Consider the following 18,765-nt stretch of genomic DNA (forward strand, 5'->3'; position numbering starts at 1 on the left):
CAAGTAGCGCCGATTCTGTGTCAGGCGATGATTCTCCTATGATTTATTTCAGGGTCGGGACGCCACGCCGTATTTGGAAAGGAATCGCGTGGGACGAGACGCGATTGATTCGGCGGCTGCGCTAACAGACATGGGCAAATACCTCTTCCGGGAGAGAAGACTTCCGGTTTACGACATAGCTGTCGCCGTCACGAAGTAAGAGTGCTCTGTTTGTTTCTATAGAAACTCGACGTTAATTTACGACGTGACACGGAAATTCATGAAAAAAATTTCACACTTATATCCACCTTGTTCGTTGATATTTATTGTAATTTATCAGGCGTGATTGGAAATTTCGCGATTAGAGAACAGCATTAGAAATCGAATCAGCAGATTTCAATTTGAACAAACTCGCCACTCCACGATAGAGTATTCGCGAACGAAACATGAATACAATTCTATGGCCCTCTACATTATGTTATATTGTTCGATAACTATCCGGTGATTTCATACTGTTTGATTTTTATTTCGTAAAACAGGTATGATATGTGCCGTCGTAGGAAAGGCGGCCGCTGCACTAAGGGAACTGCCGGTATGGTTTATTATATAGCGATCACGCTTTCTTTTTCAACTTATATTATTTTTTCTTGTAACAATTTTTTTTATCTTTTACTATTAATGTTGTACATTGTTTACACTAGACTAAATGTAGCGTTGGCTTTGACGGTGCTGCGACAGCGTATTTTGATGGGCATGGGATTTTATAGGGGTGAACGATTCGAAAGTGATATCCTTTCTCGTGAAAAGAAATATTCAACATTTCGAGAACAATGTGTGCTTGAAATTTACATGACTTTGTACCGGCCATGCGATATAAATTGTAGCAAATATTTTCTGAATGTACAGGTAAATATAAATATGTATAATTTTTAATTTTAAACTAGAATATTAAAAGAAAAAACTGTGAATGTATAAATAAGTAAATTTGAAGTTATTACATAGAATCTTAAAGAACTTTCGTAGAAAGTCATAAAGATAACCAAACTTTGCAGTACTTATAACATACAGAAATTTTATCGTTATTGTTATTGAAAATCGAGGAAAAAATTTTAAACGTGGTTATGTCAAAAACATTATGGTTTTATGGTTCTTTAACGGTCGAAAATGTTTTGGATTCTAATCGAAAATCTTCCAGGGATGCTTTGAAATCACCATATCTTTTTATACGTACAGGGTGGGCTGAAAATCGTAGTACAACTGGGCAGGGATGATTCTTTGTTAAAAAAGAAGAAAATATCTTGGTATAATATTTTCTCATCCAGGACTCCGTTTTCGAGAAAATCGACTTTAAAATTTGTTCAACTTCTAAACGATTTAATACAATTTGCTTGTCGTGTATTAGTAGTAAAAAAGAGTAAGAAATTAGTAATCGGTAGAAACACTTTGTACTGTTTTATCGACACAATCATCAATGTTTATAAACACTGTCCTGGCCAGAGACAACCGCAGTAGTGGAATACACGACAAGCAAATTGTAATAAATCGTTTAGAAATTGAACGAACTTTAAAATCGATTTTCTCGAACACGGAGCTTCGAATTAGAAAATGTTATACCAAAATATTTTCTTCTTTTTTAACGTAGAATCACCCCTGGGCCGGTTGTACTACGATTTCCAGCCCACCCCGTATAATGATTCTACAATGTAGTATAACATTCTCTGGTACAGGGCTTCGTTTTCAAAAATATCAGTTTTTAATATTTATCAAACTTGCGTCCTTTCCAATACAATTGATACTCTGTCTATGATATGTATATTGTTTCTACTTTTGACATTGATGATGGTACGATATTATCTCTTAATAATATTTTATTTACTTATACAGTTAATACTAAACTATCATAAAAAGCAAGCTTCACTACACAGCTAACAATATTTATAAGCCGTTACAAATTAATAGTCTAATATTTAGGAGCTTCTTATAAACGCGTACAGATACGTACATGTTCTGGGTGAGACCATTTTTGTCGATCTCAGCGAATATCTTCGAAACCATTGGTGGTACCGAAAAATGTTACAAATAAAAGTTGAATGATTTCAAGAGAGAAATCACTTGACGTGAACAATTTTTTTAAATAGAATCGTATGTTTTTTTTAATGCACTAATCGGTGCAGTTGCCATTCTATGTAAAAAAAGTATTAAGCTATCGAGGTCGAAAAACCATTAGTTTGGAGATATTTGAATCTCAATATTACAAAGTTGCATTCAATCTCGGTATGGCTAGTACGTATGACATATCAACAAATTTGGAAAAAAATGCTAGAAAGGGTTAACAAGTGATTTAGAGACCGTGTAAATCTCCTTATTCAGGCTGAAGGACGTAATTTTGACATCAACTTTACGAAGATAAATTTATAATTTGTTTAAGATAAAAGATAAACAGTTCACAATATTGAAATTAAAATATCTCTTAAACTAATGGTTTTTCGGCATAAATATCTTAACACTTTTTTTATAGGAAATGATTAGCTGCGTCGACTAATGCATTAAAAAAAATATAATTTCATTTCAAAAAACAAGTTTGATTTTCATATTCCCTGTATGAGTTCACTTACAAAAAGACTACTCGCAAAAAATTATTTTTCCGTCGAAACCATTCAACTTTTGTCTGAAACATTTTTCGATATTAATAGTTTCGAAGATATTCGCGAGGTTCGATTTAAATGACTCACCCTGTATAACAGAATGTAAATACGTGTATCTATAATTTATACATATATGTAGCTCCAACGTATTCTTCATACACGCAACTATTTTTTTCTTTAATAATTTATTAAATCCAGTATAGTAAAATGAAATCTTCGGAATTTCGGAAGTCTCAATCACATGAGTCACGAGAAAGCATATCCTTTTGACAGATCCAGTTCACCACATCCGTAAATACGGTGTCTAGTGTGGACTTATCATTGTTTGATGAACTACCCGCCTCAAAGCAGAGAAAAAGGGCTTTATTACGTACTCAGCGGTCTTATAATTTGTGAAGAACTAAATCAAATTAAAAGGGTAATGGTAAACTAATACAAATAATAATAACGAACGGGGCGCGTGATAATGTCAAGAACCAAGTGATCGTTGTTCACAGCACTGAGACAAAAATTCCAGAAATGAACCACGTAAATAACAAAACTCCACGTTCGTTGTTTTGCAAGACGAAAGCGTGATTCCTTCTAAGGCATCGTAATTGTGAACGTTCGATCTTCCCTATTCCATGTGTACCGTATATCATTTCATCCCCTCGACCGAATAAAATTCTTTTATACGATTTCAGAGATATACACAGGGTGATTCACGAGAAACAAACTACCTAAATATCTCTGTTACTATTGAAGATAGGAGAAAATGTTATAGAAGAAAAGAGTACTATTCAAGAGGGCAAATAGGATGGTATAGACGAACTTTTCATTTGACGTTATTTTCATTATTATTTGAAAATCATCGATGTTATTTTTAAATGGAAGCATACAGTTTTAACTTCAATGCGTTGTAGCTAACATCAAGACTAGTTCAAAGCCTAGTATACTTGTATGACCTTGAAATGACCTTGAATCCAGAAAACTGGATTCAATCAAGAGAGACAATAATATGCAAAATTATTTTATTTAGATCAAATTAAACGTTCATAGCGATGACCGTTCGTAATTATACAAACATTTAATTCTTTTGTAAGACTACAAAATATTGTTTCGATTTCAAATGTTCCAGTCAGTTCAAATTTCAGTCAGTCGCGAATGAAACCTGATGGCTTGAGAAACCAAGTTGCACACGTTAATGTTTCCGTTGTTTGAAACCAGATTTCTGAATCTAAGGTCATTTGAAGGTTATCCAACTACAACACTGTGAAGTTAAAACTACATAATGCTATTAAAAAAAACCTTTAAATAACCATGAAAATATCATTAAACGAAAAGTTTGTTTATATCATTATATTTGCCCTCTTGAACAGTACCACTTTCCTTTTTAACATTTTCTTCTATCTTCAATGCTGACAGAGATATTTAAGTGTTCTGTTTCTGGTGAATCACCCTGTATACATATATGCATATCGCCATTGCGTGTGGCGATTTATTTGTAATTACTTGTGCCAAAGACGCAACATTTTATCGCCAAATGACACTTGTGTACACATTTCCGCGCGCTGTGTGTCTGCTTTACCGTAATTCTACGCTATCATCTCTCGCGTTTACAAGATCATAGCGGAAAGTTAACACTTCCTTACACAACGTTCAATTTTGCTTCACGGTATTTGCTTAGTTGTCAACCGAACTAGAAGTTAACGTCGATTCTCGAGAACGAATACACATACAATATCAACCAGAAGTGTACACCACCTTTAGGTTTTTTGAGCGCTAGATTTATAAAAATTAATCGAAGACGATGAAAATTACGCAGTAAACACCAAGTGATATGTGCACTATGTACATTAGTGTGGTTCTTATTTACTCTTGATTTCGATTTCCAGAATTAAAGAAAAATGAAACAAATTTTCTAGCTTTTTTATATTTTCTTTTAAAACCGTTTGTTGTACAAAAAAAGTAGTACAACATAAAAGATTCTGCTTGCCTAGGTCTATATACTTTGTTTGGCGTGTTTTTTTTTTATATAATCAATAGCTTGGAGGATAATCGAGTGATATGAACTTTGTGTGTGTGTTAAATAATTGCAGTAGGGATTCCACAAAAATTTAAAACTCGGGAACGCTTCAAATCTTTCACGGTGCACCGCGGATGGTTTCAAAACACCTTACAAATTTATTTTTTTTCCCGAAGCCTGAGCCTCGGCAACAAAAGCGAGAGGGCAGATGCAGGAGAAACTTTCACCAGAAACTTTGTATCCAACTCTCATGGAGCCTTTAGTACATTTGCATGTTTAAGGACTCTGGGGCACCTTTTCCCCTTATGCAATCGAGCTCACACGTATTGTTTTTATATTAACTGGACTATTTTAGAGGGTGGCGCAAAAAAATTCGAAAGTTGAAAATAAGAGCCACCCCTATATACGTGGTGTGTATTGGGATTCGATAAAGTATACCAAGATTGTTGAAGCTATTTATTGATTTTCGCAAAATCGTATGTTGGTAACCTTTGTGCTTTCTTGGTCTTTAGAGTACCCTGTAGTTGTTTGTATTTCGTGTATTCTGTCGCTCTTAGAGTAATAGTAACCAACTCTGTGATATATGCCAAGGTTTTGACTACAAAATACCGAACCTGATGAAATCGAAAATATGGACCCGTTTTCATTTTCTTAGTGTTTGAGCTTGTTACGGTGACTCGAAGTTCACCACTCAAGTTTCACTTATGTCGTAGATTCTAAATAAAATTAATTTTTTATGAATTCCTGCTTTCATAACCTAATGACAAGTCATTTACAGTAAATCCTCAATGAGTTTTCGAAGACTGCTCAGCATTGACAAGGAGAAGTCCCCAGGTGTAACGCTGATTTTTTAATGAGATCTTGGAATTCTGAAGCCAATGGTATTTGTTTCAGCAATATATGGCCATTAGTTTATGGAATATTTAATGTTTAATGCCGAGGAGCCTTCGAACACTCATCGAGGATTTACTGTATTTAATAAGTTGTACCCACCATCAAAATGTATCATGATTTGATCGGGACTCGTGCACTCTGAACGAAGTTATACTCACAAAATCTAAAGGTAATATATGTATACTTTTGGCTTATACTGTATACCATTAACGCCTATCTAAGACCAACTGAAACGCGTGTCTGTCCACGGAAAAGATCGTCCCTAAATCTTTGCTACAGAATTTACTTTTATCGGGACCTCTTATAAATATTTATTTTCATTCGATTTTCTTTTACATTTTGTTCACTCCTATCTAACACAAAGGACTCTTGCTGTTAATATAAGAGCGGCACGTGTCGTCGATTGTCCCGTGACATGGCTGCAAGTTAAGCAGATTGTGAATCTACCATGGATAAAGTGGAACTTTTGTTGTTGCGTTGCAGATTAGATATGTGCAGGAGGCAATACGCGAATGACGTGTGCAATAGAGGAACCGCAGGTACGTTTTCCGGGATTACAAGCAAACCGAACACGACAATTCGACGAGTTATCCTATGAATTTGTTACCTCTGTGTACTGCTCTGTGAAGGTTTCTTTTTGTTTCTATCTCAAAGTACTTCTTCGCTGCAACTTTGCGAACGAAAACAAGATAAAATCCTCGATAGAGACCCTGGAGGCATTTCTGGCCCAGGGTTCTTACCCCTGTTGTTGATGCCCTTTTGAGTGTAAGCTATGTTTGTCGAAAAATATATTTCGTTAACCTCTTGAGACATGACTTTTTTTGTGAACATCAAAAACGATGTTAAAATTATTGTACAGTATAACGTGCACTGGGTATGAGGAAGTTAATCTTACAAAAAATGATTTAGCCAAATTTACTTTAGGTAAACGATAATTACAGTAATTTTGGCCACGAACATTGTAATATTGTACATATTAAAATTTGAATTAAAAAAACTGATAACTCTTGCTCAGCAAGAAGATGGCGAAACTTTAATATCATTTTCGTGGGCGACACACAGTCTGGTATACTTGGAGGTAATGGTGTAGGGTGGTAGCAAACTCAATGGATCCATAAAGACAAGTTTGGGTTCGGTGAAAAAAGTGGATCGTGACAGTAGGAACCTGACATATCGCTCATTGTAGTGCAAGGTACCTTCCTTTTAAGTTACTTTTTAGTTCTTTTTTTTCGTAAACACTTCTAAAACAAGGATCTTACAATTAGCCCGTGTTAGTCGGACCGACAAAAGCAGCTATTTGTGGCCTTTACTGCAAGTCCTGGAACCTATACAGGGTGTTTAAAAAAAGGGTCTAAAACATTAGGGGTTAATAGTAGTCACCGAGTAGAGGAAAAAAGTTCTAATTTACATAAATCCTAAAATAAACCCTTTCGATGTAAAATCAACTTTTATATTTACGAGCGTTCAATATCGTATGTGAATCATTTCAGTAATTCGTTTCATAGCATATTAAATGTAAACAGATGAATTAACTTAGAAACATATCAGTTCAAGGCTATATGGCAACAGGCAATACGAGATACGGAAAGAATATCGGAAAATATACTTCGATCTCTGATCCACAAATATGAATTTTGTGTTAAAATGAAAGGAAGACATGTGAACCATCTGTAACAAATGCGAAAACAAACTTTAATAATTTTGTTTGAAAGGACTGATTTTAGTACCTATCTTGATTAGATATTTTTTACTCCACTCGATGAGCACTATAAACACCTAAAGACCCTTTTTTTGAACATCCTGTATAGTGAGATCATAAATTAAGTGGGAACCACGGGTAGATGTAACCACAGCCAGGGCCGTACGCGTCTTATACATAGAAGTAGTACCTTGAAATAACAACCTACAAAAGTCATTTATGAATTGATATTTCAAAAATATTTCTGTTCACGGTCTTTCATTAACCCCTTGCTTTATAACATCGAATCAGACACATGTTGGCGATTTACTGAGCGGATTTAATAAACACGAACATTATTCGTTTTCTATAAATCGAAGTATGTACTGTTTTGCTGGTATTAATATTGAACATTTAGAGTATATATGCGCTTGCGATAAGAATAGAATTCCTATGTATCTGGGAAATTATTAATAATTCAGTAATTCTAGAAGTTGCACTCTTCAAGATATTCGTAATGCAAGGAATATCAGTACAGTAAATCCTCGATAAATGTTCGAAGGCTCCTTAGCACTGACAAAGAGATATCTCCAGGTGTAACGCTAACTTGTTAACAAGATTTAGCACAGTGGTAGAGCCTGAAATTTTGCCAAGAACCCTTCGAACACTTATCAAGGATTTACTGTACTATGTGCTCACCGCCCCTTGCTCGTTAATACTTGCCATACTAATAAAACTTCACCTGCAGCTGTTAAAGGATTAAGACGCATAGTTTTTCATACCCTCTAATTGCTGTTACGACGCTCAGAACACGTAAACTTCGATTCCCAACCAATTTTCCGACTTCATGATGTCAGTTTTGGGACCTGTACCTCACTGTATCGTTACCTCCAAGGTACTTACGCAGTAAAATTTTGTAACGAACGGATTCTGCAGATTCGACTGACTTTATCGTCATACCTAAACTGTCAGAGCCTGACTCGAATCTCTGTAATATTGATTGCTTTTTATTTACTTCATTGCGCACTGAATCATGATATGTCTAGTCTAAACACATATTGACTTATTTTATTTAAAAAAAACATAGTCTATGCTCAAAACATAAATTGTAAACTAAAAAATGTTCACAAATTTTTTATAAAAATTCTACGCACTTGCCCACGTGAAAAAGTTAATCAAATAATGGTAGTAACACTGTGAATTAAAAAAGAAACTCATAATCTTTAAGTTGTAGAACACAAATACCCACACTATCTATCTTTACGACAACAATATAAGTATTAATTCTGAAGAAACACGCTACTTTCTCTGCGAAACGACGATTATTATCCTAGGGCATTGTGCACCCTAAGGGAAAGAAATTACTATTGTAATTTCAAGAATACATTTTGCTGAATATAAAACATTCGATGCAGCAATGGACTGTTCTTCAAGGTCCAGATGAATTTCTGATAATTACATAAATAATATAATCTATGATAATAGTAAATATTGAAAACTCCATTTATTTGTTTCATGTTATCACACACGTACTGTTCCAGGGTTAATTGTCAGTAAGAACATAATATACAGTAATATAAACTGAACATTAATTCTGAGTGATTATTAATACAACCAAACTTAACATACGAACCTTGTAGTAGGAAACTTAGCTTTCTGTATTGATCACATTAAAAAATAAAATAATTATTGATACTCACAGCAATAATATGATTCGAAACATGATCCTTAAACCCTACTTAGTGAGCAAGCATTTCTCAACTTATCCGTTAGAAAATGACTATTCTCTTGTCATCATTTCTTGCTATTACAATTGAAGCTATACAAATTTATTATCTTTACATTTTAACGATAATTAAAATTTTTTTGATTTCTAAACAGAAAAATATTGAAATATTTTAAACTATTAGTATCTATAAATGCATACATAGAGTAGGTTGGAAGTCAAGTATGTATTGGGTTGAACCAAAGTTAAATAAACATTTATTCTGCCGTTTAGTCAATAATGTGTCCACCACTAATTCGAAAAGATCACTTTCAATAGCGAACGGTCTACCTGATTGTGGTGCACATTCCACAGTCAAATTTCCTGTTTTATAAATTTTCTAAACTTTTTTTGGATATGGACGATCACTCATAGCATGGTTTCCCATACGCTACACAGAAATCCTTTTTTGAGTTTGAGGAACATTTTTGCCCTTTCGAAAAAAATAAAGACACAAGTGTCGGCAATGCACTTCCTATTCTTCCATTTTCAAATCAATCATACACAGGTTCGACTACCTAAATGTCTACGATTCTCTTTTACACTGAAGAGAAAAGATTAGAGAACACAATGATATGTAGTATACAGAGTGTCCCGTTTCAACATTTACACACAATCATCTTCCGAACTGCTCGTTACTTCAAAAAATATTTCAAGTAGAATTTAATTTGTTTTGAGGGGAACATCTTGTGATGGACTCAAATCTTATCTAGATGGTCGTGCCCGCACGATTTGAAGGTGATCTTTGTTTTTTTTTATTGACCTGTATGTTTTTATTTAGGTAGATGTGTAGCTTCTTACATGACAAATTAATTGACCTAAATATGCTAGCTTTCCAAGGTCATTCAAAGCCATACAAGGTCATCCAAGGTCATTCAAGGTCATTCAAGGTCATTCAAGGACATTTAAGCTCATTTCTTGCCGTTCAAACATTACATCTGTTAAACATCCAAAAATTTCTTTTACCGGAGTATATATTTCGTCGATTCAGTAGTAAACATCGTTACCCAGATAGCACATGACGCCCAATGACGCGTTGATGACGGCTTAAAGGTGCCTTAGATCTGAAGTAGCCGTAAAATTGAGGTCTTCAAGGCCTCGTATGCTATCTGGGCAATTATGTAGTACTTGTGTAAGTTTTGAACGGTAATAAATGACCTTAAATGATCTTGAGTACCAACAAATTTAGATCAATGAATTCATCACGGAAAGAGTTACACGCCAACTTAAATGAAACTATATAAGTCTATTGAAAAAACCAAAGGTCACCTTGAAAGCTCGGAAGCACCTACACCTAGGTAAGATGTGTGACCATTATAAGATGTCCCCCTTGGAACAATGTAAGTTCTGCTGGGAAACATTTTTGGAGTTCAAATGGGACACCTTGTATATTACAGCGATATTTTAAGAAGTGCGTGCAATATGCGTAGAATGATACCACCATAAATTTGTGAACACCCTGTTGCACCTTGTACACCCATATACACCTACGTTTCTTTTGTCTCCTCTTAACTCTTTATTTTTTCAATACTCGGATAGCTTGAACGGAATACAGAATTTTTCGGAAAATTCTCACTACATACGCCTAAACGAACACGCAACGAGATCGGAGCTTCCTTGAGCTGAATGTGAACAATTCTGTACAGCTTAGCTTCGGCACTGGCGGTTTTTCATGTCTGCGAATGCGTCACCTTTTGCAGTCTGGGATACAAAATTTTCTTCTGTCCTTTGTCGCACCACGATTCTCACACTGAACTGCGATCGAAAACGAATGAACCACATATTTTATTACCTATAAACACCTCGGTCTTCGAGCTCGATGTTTTCTGTTTTCCAATCTCTTGTACTCGCTCTATTGCACCATGGTTGCGGTTTTCCCGATTATCAGACGTGGGCATGAATTAATAAAAATACAAAGTAAAATATAAAGTTTCGTATAATACCTAAACCTTAATAACTTACTATTTACATTTTAAAGATATATTGGAAATAATAATTTTACCATGCATTAAGGTACATTATATTATTTCAAAATAGTTATATACGTACAGGGTGAGTCAATAAGAACTACTATCTGAAACAACGCATTACCTATTAGTTGTGTCAAAAATCGCTTTAATGAATTATGAAGCATTTGAAGGGACGCATCGGATGGATAAAATTTTATTTTTTCTGGATTTCACGGGGACCTTGAGTTTCTTCAAGGTCAATCTATCTTGGTAATTATTCACAATAAGGGATTCCTCGCCGATTTGGATGACCTTGAAATATGTTATCAAAGTCATAATTCTGAACAACTTTTCCCTTTACATGTTACCGCCGCTCGGCCTTAGTTTCTGAGATATTCAAGAAAATATGTCTAAAATTACATGATTTTTTTCAGATATTTATTTATTAATTAATTATTATACCACGCACCCAGCGTCGCACCCCTTTTTTTTTAACGGGGGAAAAACCTTCAAAAGGTGTACCACCTCTGCTGGGGGCTAAGACGGCTTATGTGGGATTTTTACCCACTAAAAACCCGCCGGTGACCCTCTCGGTGAAGGCTGGTCATGGAAACGCCGTCCCACCCCCCTCAGTGGGGAGGGGCTCTTGGAGGAAAAAATCAGAGGGGGCTACTGCCCCCCCCCCCCTCTGGAACGGCTGGTTTGCCGTCCCGCCTCAATTTACCTCTACAGCGTCGAGGAATCATCACTCGACGCTGTCTCTTTTGGGCCGACCGCGACAGGGGTAGTGCCCCCAGTACTACCCCTCGGTCCTGGCTGCCCCGAGGGCGGCGCGAGGCGTCACCGCGGCAGTGACCCCACAAACTCACGCGCCCACTGGGCGGCCAATTACCCACGGCAGTGTGGGTTCCACTTAGAAGAGGAAGTGGGCGGGCTAAGGAGCCCAAAGGCCACCCGTGCCAATCCCACGTCCGGGGAGGGCGACGGCGACGGAGCCAGCAGGTTGCCACCTCCTCCTTTCGGAGGAGAACTTCCTCACAAAAGGAGGCCACGGCGTCCCAGGACCTCTGGCCGCAGACCATGGCTTCCACCACGACCCGCGGCAAGAGGTCACCACCACACACCACCCAGTGCTAACCACGCACCCAACATCCCACCAAACCCAAGACACATGCACGATGTAATCTGAGGCCCGGCGAAGAAACTTTTATCCTGTTTTGGTAGATATTAATAACAAAACTTATCTTTGGTGGGATGTTGGGTGCGTGGTTAACAATGGGTGGTGTCTATCTTTAAGGGGGGAACCTGGTTTATAACGTTGAAAAGAAGGTGGTTTCGGGAATGTTTGTATGCACAAAAGATGAAGCTGACCCTTCTAACACTTTAAGGGTGATTTGTCGTACATTTAAGCAACACAAAATAATTTTGTTTACTACCATCGTAGCACAGTGGGCCAGATCGAAGAGTTAGCTTCAAGTGCCAAGGAGAGATCGAAGAGTTAGTTCATTTGCCAAAAAATCAAATTCCTCATATTGATACAGTTCTCACTGTTGAGGCTTTCGGGTGTAAGCCGTGTCCTTGTGGAATTGTTTTCCCAACGTTTCGCAAGCATTGCAGCTAGACTCAGACACACTGATACTGGTGTGTGTCTTGTGGTGCTCCTCTAATATACTGGAGCTTGGTCATGTTCCGGTTCATTGCTTACCAATCAAAATCGAAATTTAATTGGTTAGTTAATTAATTGTTCAGTAAATTAACTCCTCATATTGATGTTTAACGAATGTATATTGCTTTCTAAATGTGTATCACATTTGAAAACGATTAAAGTAATGAGATATAATTAAAAATGTAGTTAAAACAAGCATTCAAAGATCAAAGTTTTATAAATACCATTTTCACCGAAAACATTACTTTGTTTCGTATTGATGCCCCGCAAAACCTATTAAACATTATGTGTCTATGTTTTTTTTTTATAAATAGTATATGTCTATATTGAGAACGCACCTAAATTAAAAAGTTATTGTTCATAATTTGTTTAAAAAAATAATACTCATTGAAGTAAAGAGAATCGTCGAAGTTTTTCACCTTTCACAAGGGGTATCTTTAAAGTTTTAAAGAGTAGAATTATGCGTTCTATCAAAGTAGAATATTTTCAGGCATTATTTCTCTATATCATGCAAGATTCACATCCTCCCTTGTCCCACCCCATAAGTTATTATTGTTTAAAGCGTCGCGTGACACGCACTTCAGCGGCGAGTCGCGTTGCACGAGACCCGTTGCAGACCACTACTTACACAGATTAATGTTGGAAAAAGACCTCGAAGACGATGATGATTCATTATAGATAATAAATTTTAGATAAATAAATTAATACATTGTAAAGCTCTAGTAAAAAGTTTATTGTCTTTGTTAATAAGAATAATTGCATAGATCTTTGTTTATTAATAGACAAATAGTAAATAAAAGTTCACTAATAAAGAATAATAAAAATGACAATGCTTTTTTTCTTTATAAGCCGAAAATCCGTATGGTCAATTTATTATATTCACTAATTTGCTAAAATATAACGCTTATTCTTGTTTGAATATTTTAAATTTTTTCAAGAAGAAAATAATCATGTATTCTTCTTGTCTGATTAAATGTAATAAAATTCATTGATTCAAGAATGATGGATTACTCTATTTGTTTGAAAAGCCTGAATCGTCATCACGATTTTTCAGGCATTTTCGATGCTCTGACAAAAAAATGTTTCGAACAAAGATTAGTCAACACTTCCTTTCTACAAATTCCAATATAAAAAGTTAAAAAAAAATTTTTTTAATAAAAAATAAGGTTACCTTGATTTTTTCATGGTTAAAAGGATCGAAGGTTCAACTTCGTTGTCGCTGCGCTTTTAATAAATTCCCGGATCTAAAGTTTTCCCGGACTTAGGCAGATTTAGGATAGGTACGAGGTAGCGACACGTGATTATTTCGCTCAGTGAGAATTTAATATTTGAAAAATTACAAAGCTCGTTCGGTTGAGCAGATTAGTTTGTTAACCGGCGAAGTTACTTCGTAAGCTTATAAACGAAAAATTACAACATAAGGACGATCTCTCTTAACGAACTGTTCTACTAGAGCGATTACAAAGAACTGTAGATCGCCGATCGGTTACGGCCTACGCCCGGCGTTTTCCAACCGACCGGTGTTGTTGTAACGCGTACATGGCTCAGTTTCTATCGTACAAAGTCAGAGAACAACAGTTATATTATGTTTTCTCCTCGTCGCCCTTCTATGAAAAATCATAATCGACTAACGACTTTGAACGATAGATACCGGGGGTACCTTCGAAACCAGCAACAACTTGTACCCCGAGTTTCTAACAATTTTTTACGTAATAGTATTATACGTCAAGACGAACTCAACGACCTGTATATTATTGTCCTTAGTCTTGAAATAACGTTAAAACAGTTGTGAACAGCTAATTCTTCGATCTGGCCCACTGTGCGTAGTTGTGAATTGTAATCTTTATATAATTTTATTACCGATGAACTAAGAAAAACAAAAAAAAAGTATAAAATTGTAAAAGTTATGGGACTTTAAAAAATGAAGTAACGATTTTGGCAACAAAATTTCGATTTACTCATGCAAAAAAAACTGTTTAAGGTAATTTTTTTATGAATTTTCTTAGTTCATTTAGAATGGTTGTTACTTCTTTAACTAAAACACGATTGGCCGAATAGTTTTCTCTGTATCTTTTCCGCCAATTTGAAAGAAATTATAAAAAGTGGTATCGCGAAAAACGCGTTTAAAGTTCAAGGTACAAAAACGTAACAGTCATTGATAACTTACATCACTCCAACGCTAATTTGCTGTACCAGACCCATACAGAAAGCCTTCCGTTTCCTCATGAAACTCATTTGGCGGCGCTCCTGCCACGCAACCTCTTGCACATCGTAGTTTTTTAGTTTTTTTTTTAGTAAACCTATTGCTGTAAAACTTCCTCTTTCGTGATTTTGCTGCACGTTCTGAACTTGCTTTCGTTTTTTTCAGATACATTCTCTTGAAATGTGTTTACAGACTGAGAATCGGAACCAGACTGACCGCGTTGATACTAACCGCCTTGAAACGGGCCACTTTCTTCGAAAATGCCTTTGTGAGACTAACCAATTGCTTCGGATACACTTACACAGAAACACGTAGGTATACAAGGTGTAACAAAAAGGTTGTCCGACCCGGAAATGGGGCACTCAGGGGATGAGTTGGAACAAGTTTTTCCTTAGCTACAATGTAATCTGAGGCTTCGTTACCGAGATTTTAACGAAAAACCCCGACCAATCAGAACGCGAGTTTGCCAGCTGAGTTCCCGCGCTAGCGGTGGCTACGCGCTGCGACGGTAGGTAGCGTTACTGCGGAAATAGGCTGGCAAACTCGCGCTCTGATTGGTCGGGGTTTTTCGTTAATATCTCAATAACGAAGCCTCAAATTACATTGTTGCTAAGGAAAAACTTGTTCCAATTCACCCCCCGAGTACCCCATTTCCGGGTCGGACAACATTTTTGTTACACCTTGTATCACAGACTACTTGGGCATAAACGTTGACTCATACACTCGTACATATGTACTCTGACAAACATCTCCTGAGCTAAATAATACCGTACTAGGGATTGAGAGTTGGAACACAACGGGCGCTCCCGCCGCGTGCTCGTGTATTTGCGTGACGCATCTAGTTTCCCAAGCTATAACTACAGAAATATTTCGAATTTTGCGAAATAACTTCAGGGATATATTCTTTGTGAATACTACTATCGATTAAAACCAAACAAAATATCGAAAAAAAAAAATGTTGACTATGTAAACCAGGTTCCCCCCTTAACCAACTCTAATCGATAAATATTAGCGGTCATAAATCTAAGTTTAACAAAAGTTTTTTGTGAATATCTGAAAAACAGGTAGAAACTCGTCTATTGTTCTGGAGGCTGACATGCCCCAAACCCCCACCCCCCTAACGAAACTAATCTAGTTTAAGACCTACTCCGATCGCTTTTTCAAATATGTATCTTCTCTTAAATATTGCACATAGCCAATTGTTTCAAGGTTAAGGTCATTGAGGACGATGACCTTGACAACATAGTCAAGATCAAGGTCATACACGAGATGGTCGTCTTTCTATATAATTACCCATACAAAACAAAACACGGTATATAGTATTGAATATATTTTTGCGAATATCTCAGAAATTAAAACCCAGCGACGGTTACATGTATAGGAAAAAGTTGTTGAGAATGTTGACCTTGACAACATATTTCAAGGTCAACTGTGACGGGGATTTTCGTGCGAATCAAAAAAAATAAACACAGCACTCGCGTTGATCCCGGTCTTGTCTCGAAGACACGATTAAATGGTAGGGCATTTAGAAACCACTTCGATTAACTTGATAGCTCTCGTAGGATTGATGAAAGTTTATGATAATTGCAACTATTATGCTACAATCGAAATAACGGAAATTGCGACGCGATGGGCAGAGTAAATGTATGCATAAGATTTAGAGTAGCACTGTCGTTCTTTATTGCCTTGACCCCTTTTTTATGAGCTGGGTACAGGTGGTGGGGATGTCGCGCAGTCGGTTGTTACGAGACAGGGCTAAGCGGCTGCGCGAGTCGAAGAAATGGCAAGTTTGGTTTTTTAGAGTTTGTTACGTGGACGAACCTGTACCTATTTCATCACAATGAGCCACGGTGATAAGTTGTCGTGGGTGAACCCGAGCCTATTTCATCTCAGGGAACCACTAGGATGGTTTAGACGTCGTGGACGAACCTATGCCTATTTCATCATAGGGAGCCACTAGGATTGTTAGTATGGGCCTCGTAACTTTTAAGAATTCGGTACACTTCGAGCGGTAAAAGTATGCCTTTGTGGGTTCGCTTCTAGCTGTGAATTTAGATGTTATTCTAGACTTGAAATGAACAACACTGAATTATAAATATATATAAACGTATAAACGTATATTCAATAATTAAAGGTTTTACAAATGTTACTATAACGTGTGGTAACGGAAGCTAATTCCAACGTTTTCGGTTTTCACGCACCGAGAAATGCGGGGTTTTCTCGTACAGAGTTTTAGCTTACTTTTCAAAATGCTTGAAAGGGACTTTAATACCCGGTCTCACTAGCTAGACTTCTAGTATGATTATAAGCCGCGGATGAGCTGTATGCGTAGTGATGGGATTTGGAACGCTTCGAATCGATTCGAAACTGTCTTGAATTCGAGCGACAAATTCGAATCGCTTCGAATCTGATTCGAAGCTACAAAAGTCTTGAAAGTCTTGAACGGATTCGAAGTCTTGAACGGATTCGAAGTCTTGAGCGGATTCGAGTCTTGAACGGTCTTGGAAAGACTGCAGGATGTAAGAATGCGTGTGAGAGGGCGAATGTCCTAATGTTTAGGTTAGAAGATAAGAGGCACGGACGGTTGATGAGAAGACAACCGCGAGACGAGAGTCAGTCGATCTCTCCGCTCAAGACTTCGAATCCGTTCAAGATTTCGAGGCCGCTCGAGACTTTGAATCGCCTCGGAACTTCGAATCCGTTCAAGACTTTCAAGACTTTCAAGACTTTTGTAGCTTCGAATCAGATTCGAAGCGATTCGAAGTTTTCGTCCGTGTACAGATTCGAAGCGATTCGAAGTTTTCGTCCGTGTACAGATTCGAAGCGATTCGAAGCGTTCCAAATCCCATCACTATGTATGCGTCCCTTTTTATACCCCGAAAATCGAGTCTAAAAGTAGTGGGGGACACGTCTGTTCCTCAACGGAAACTGTTTTCCCAGAAAATCTGACCACGCCACGACACCTCGTGAGCAATTACGTAATCTGGCCGGATGCATTCCAACCCCCGATAGGGTTAAGAGGTTACGAGAGTGTCTTCGTACATAACACGGTCACATGCGAGCCGAGCGTTACACAACCAAATCGGCGAGGACTCCCCTATTGTGAATAATACCCTGTTTTAAATACCATCATGATATAGGTCGTTTAACTCGTCCCTCTATTGGTAATAACGTGGCATTAAAAAAATGCATTGACCTTGAAAAAATTCAAGATCACCTTGGTATCTTAAAAAAAAGAAGATATAAGAAAATAAAATTGTATCCATCCAATGCATCCCTCAAAATACTATATAATTTGTTAAAATGTTTTCTAATACAATCAATACGCCACGAGTGATTTTAGATAGTAGTTCTTGTTGACTCACCCAGTATATAAACAGGGTGTCATGTAACTGGTGGTACAACCGGTTAGTGGGTGATTCTACGTAAAAAAATAAGTTGAAAATATACAATAAAATTTGTTCACTTCAGCTTTCAATTTCGAGAAAATCAACTTTGAAAATCTGTTGTACACACATGCCAGTGGAATAGAACTTGGCTAGCGCGTCTATTCATTGCATTCCGTTTCTATCATAACGAATATACACGCGTTTCTGATTAATTATGGAAGTTAATTTTCTCCAAAATGAAGTCTCACCTGAACAAATTTTATTCTATATTTTCGAGTTTTTCACGTAGAATCACCATCTAACCGGTATTACCACCAATTACATGACACCCTATCTATTTAATTAATTATTTCAAACAAGGTAAAGGAATTTAAATTTTAAACGTGAACTTCAATATTATATTCCACAAATGTGGGTTTAGTAATTATTTTACAAGATATTCATTCAACTGAAAAAGTAAGATAAAAATCAATTTATTAAAAGCGAAGTAACTGAATAAGTCTTTAACAAAATTGTAGATAAATCCTTTTAATGAAGAACAGTGATTTATTGTTTCAATGCTTTTAAAATAATGCCCAGATATGTTTGATCT

The 18,765-nt window shown here is 36.6% G+C and overlaps 1 protein-coding gene across 1 annotated transcript in view; it reads left to right on the forward strand.

The window, feature by feature from the left end:
- Positions 1 to 18,765, forward strand: part of LOC107194504 (A disintegrin and metalloproteinase with thrombospondin motifs 4) — a 61,205-nt gene that overhangs the window by 25,297 nt on the left and 17,143 nt on the right. Inside the window, exons 8-9 of the mRNA XM_015584145.1 lie at positions 53 to 195; positions 6,007 to 6,062. Of these exons, the coding sequence (XP_015439631.1) occupies positions 53 to 195; positions 6,007 to 6,062 (199 nt within the window). The remainder of the gene's footprint in view (positions 1 to 52; positions 196 to 6,006; positions 6,063 to 18,765) is intronic.

This window comes from Dufourea novaeangliae, unplaced genomic scaffold, assembly GCF_001272555.1.
Source record: "Dufourea novaeangliae isolate 0120121106 unplaced genomic scaffold, ASM127255v1 scaffold43, whole genome shotgun sequence".
NCBI lineage: Eukaryota > Metazoa > Arthropoda > Insecta > Hymenoptera > Halictidae > Dufourea > Dufourea novaeangliae.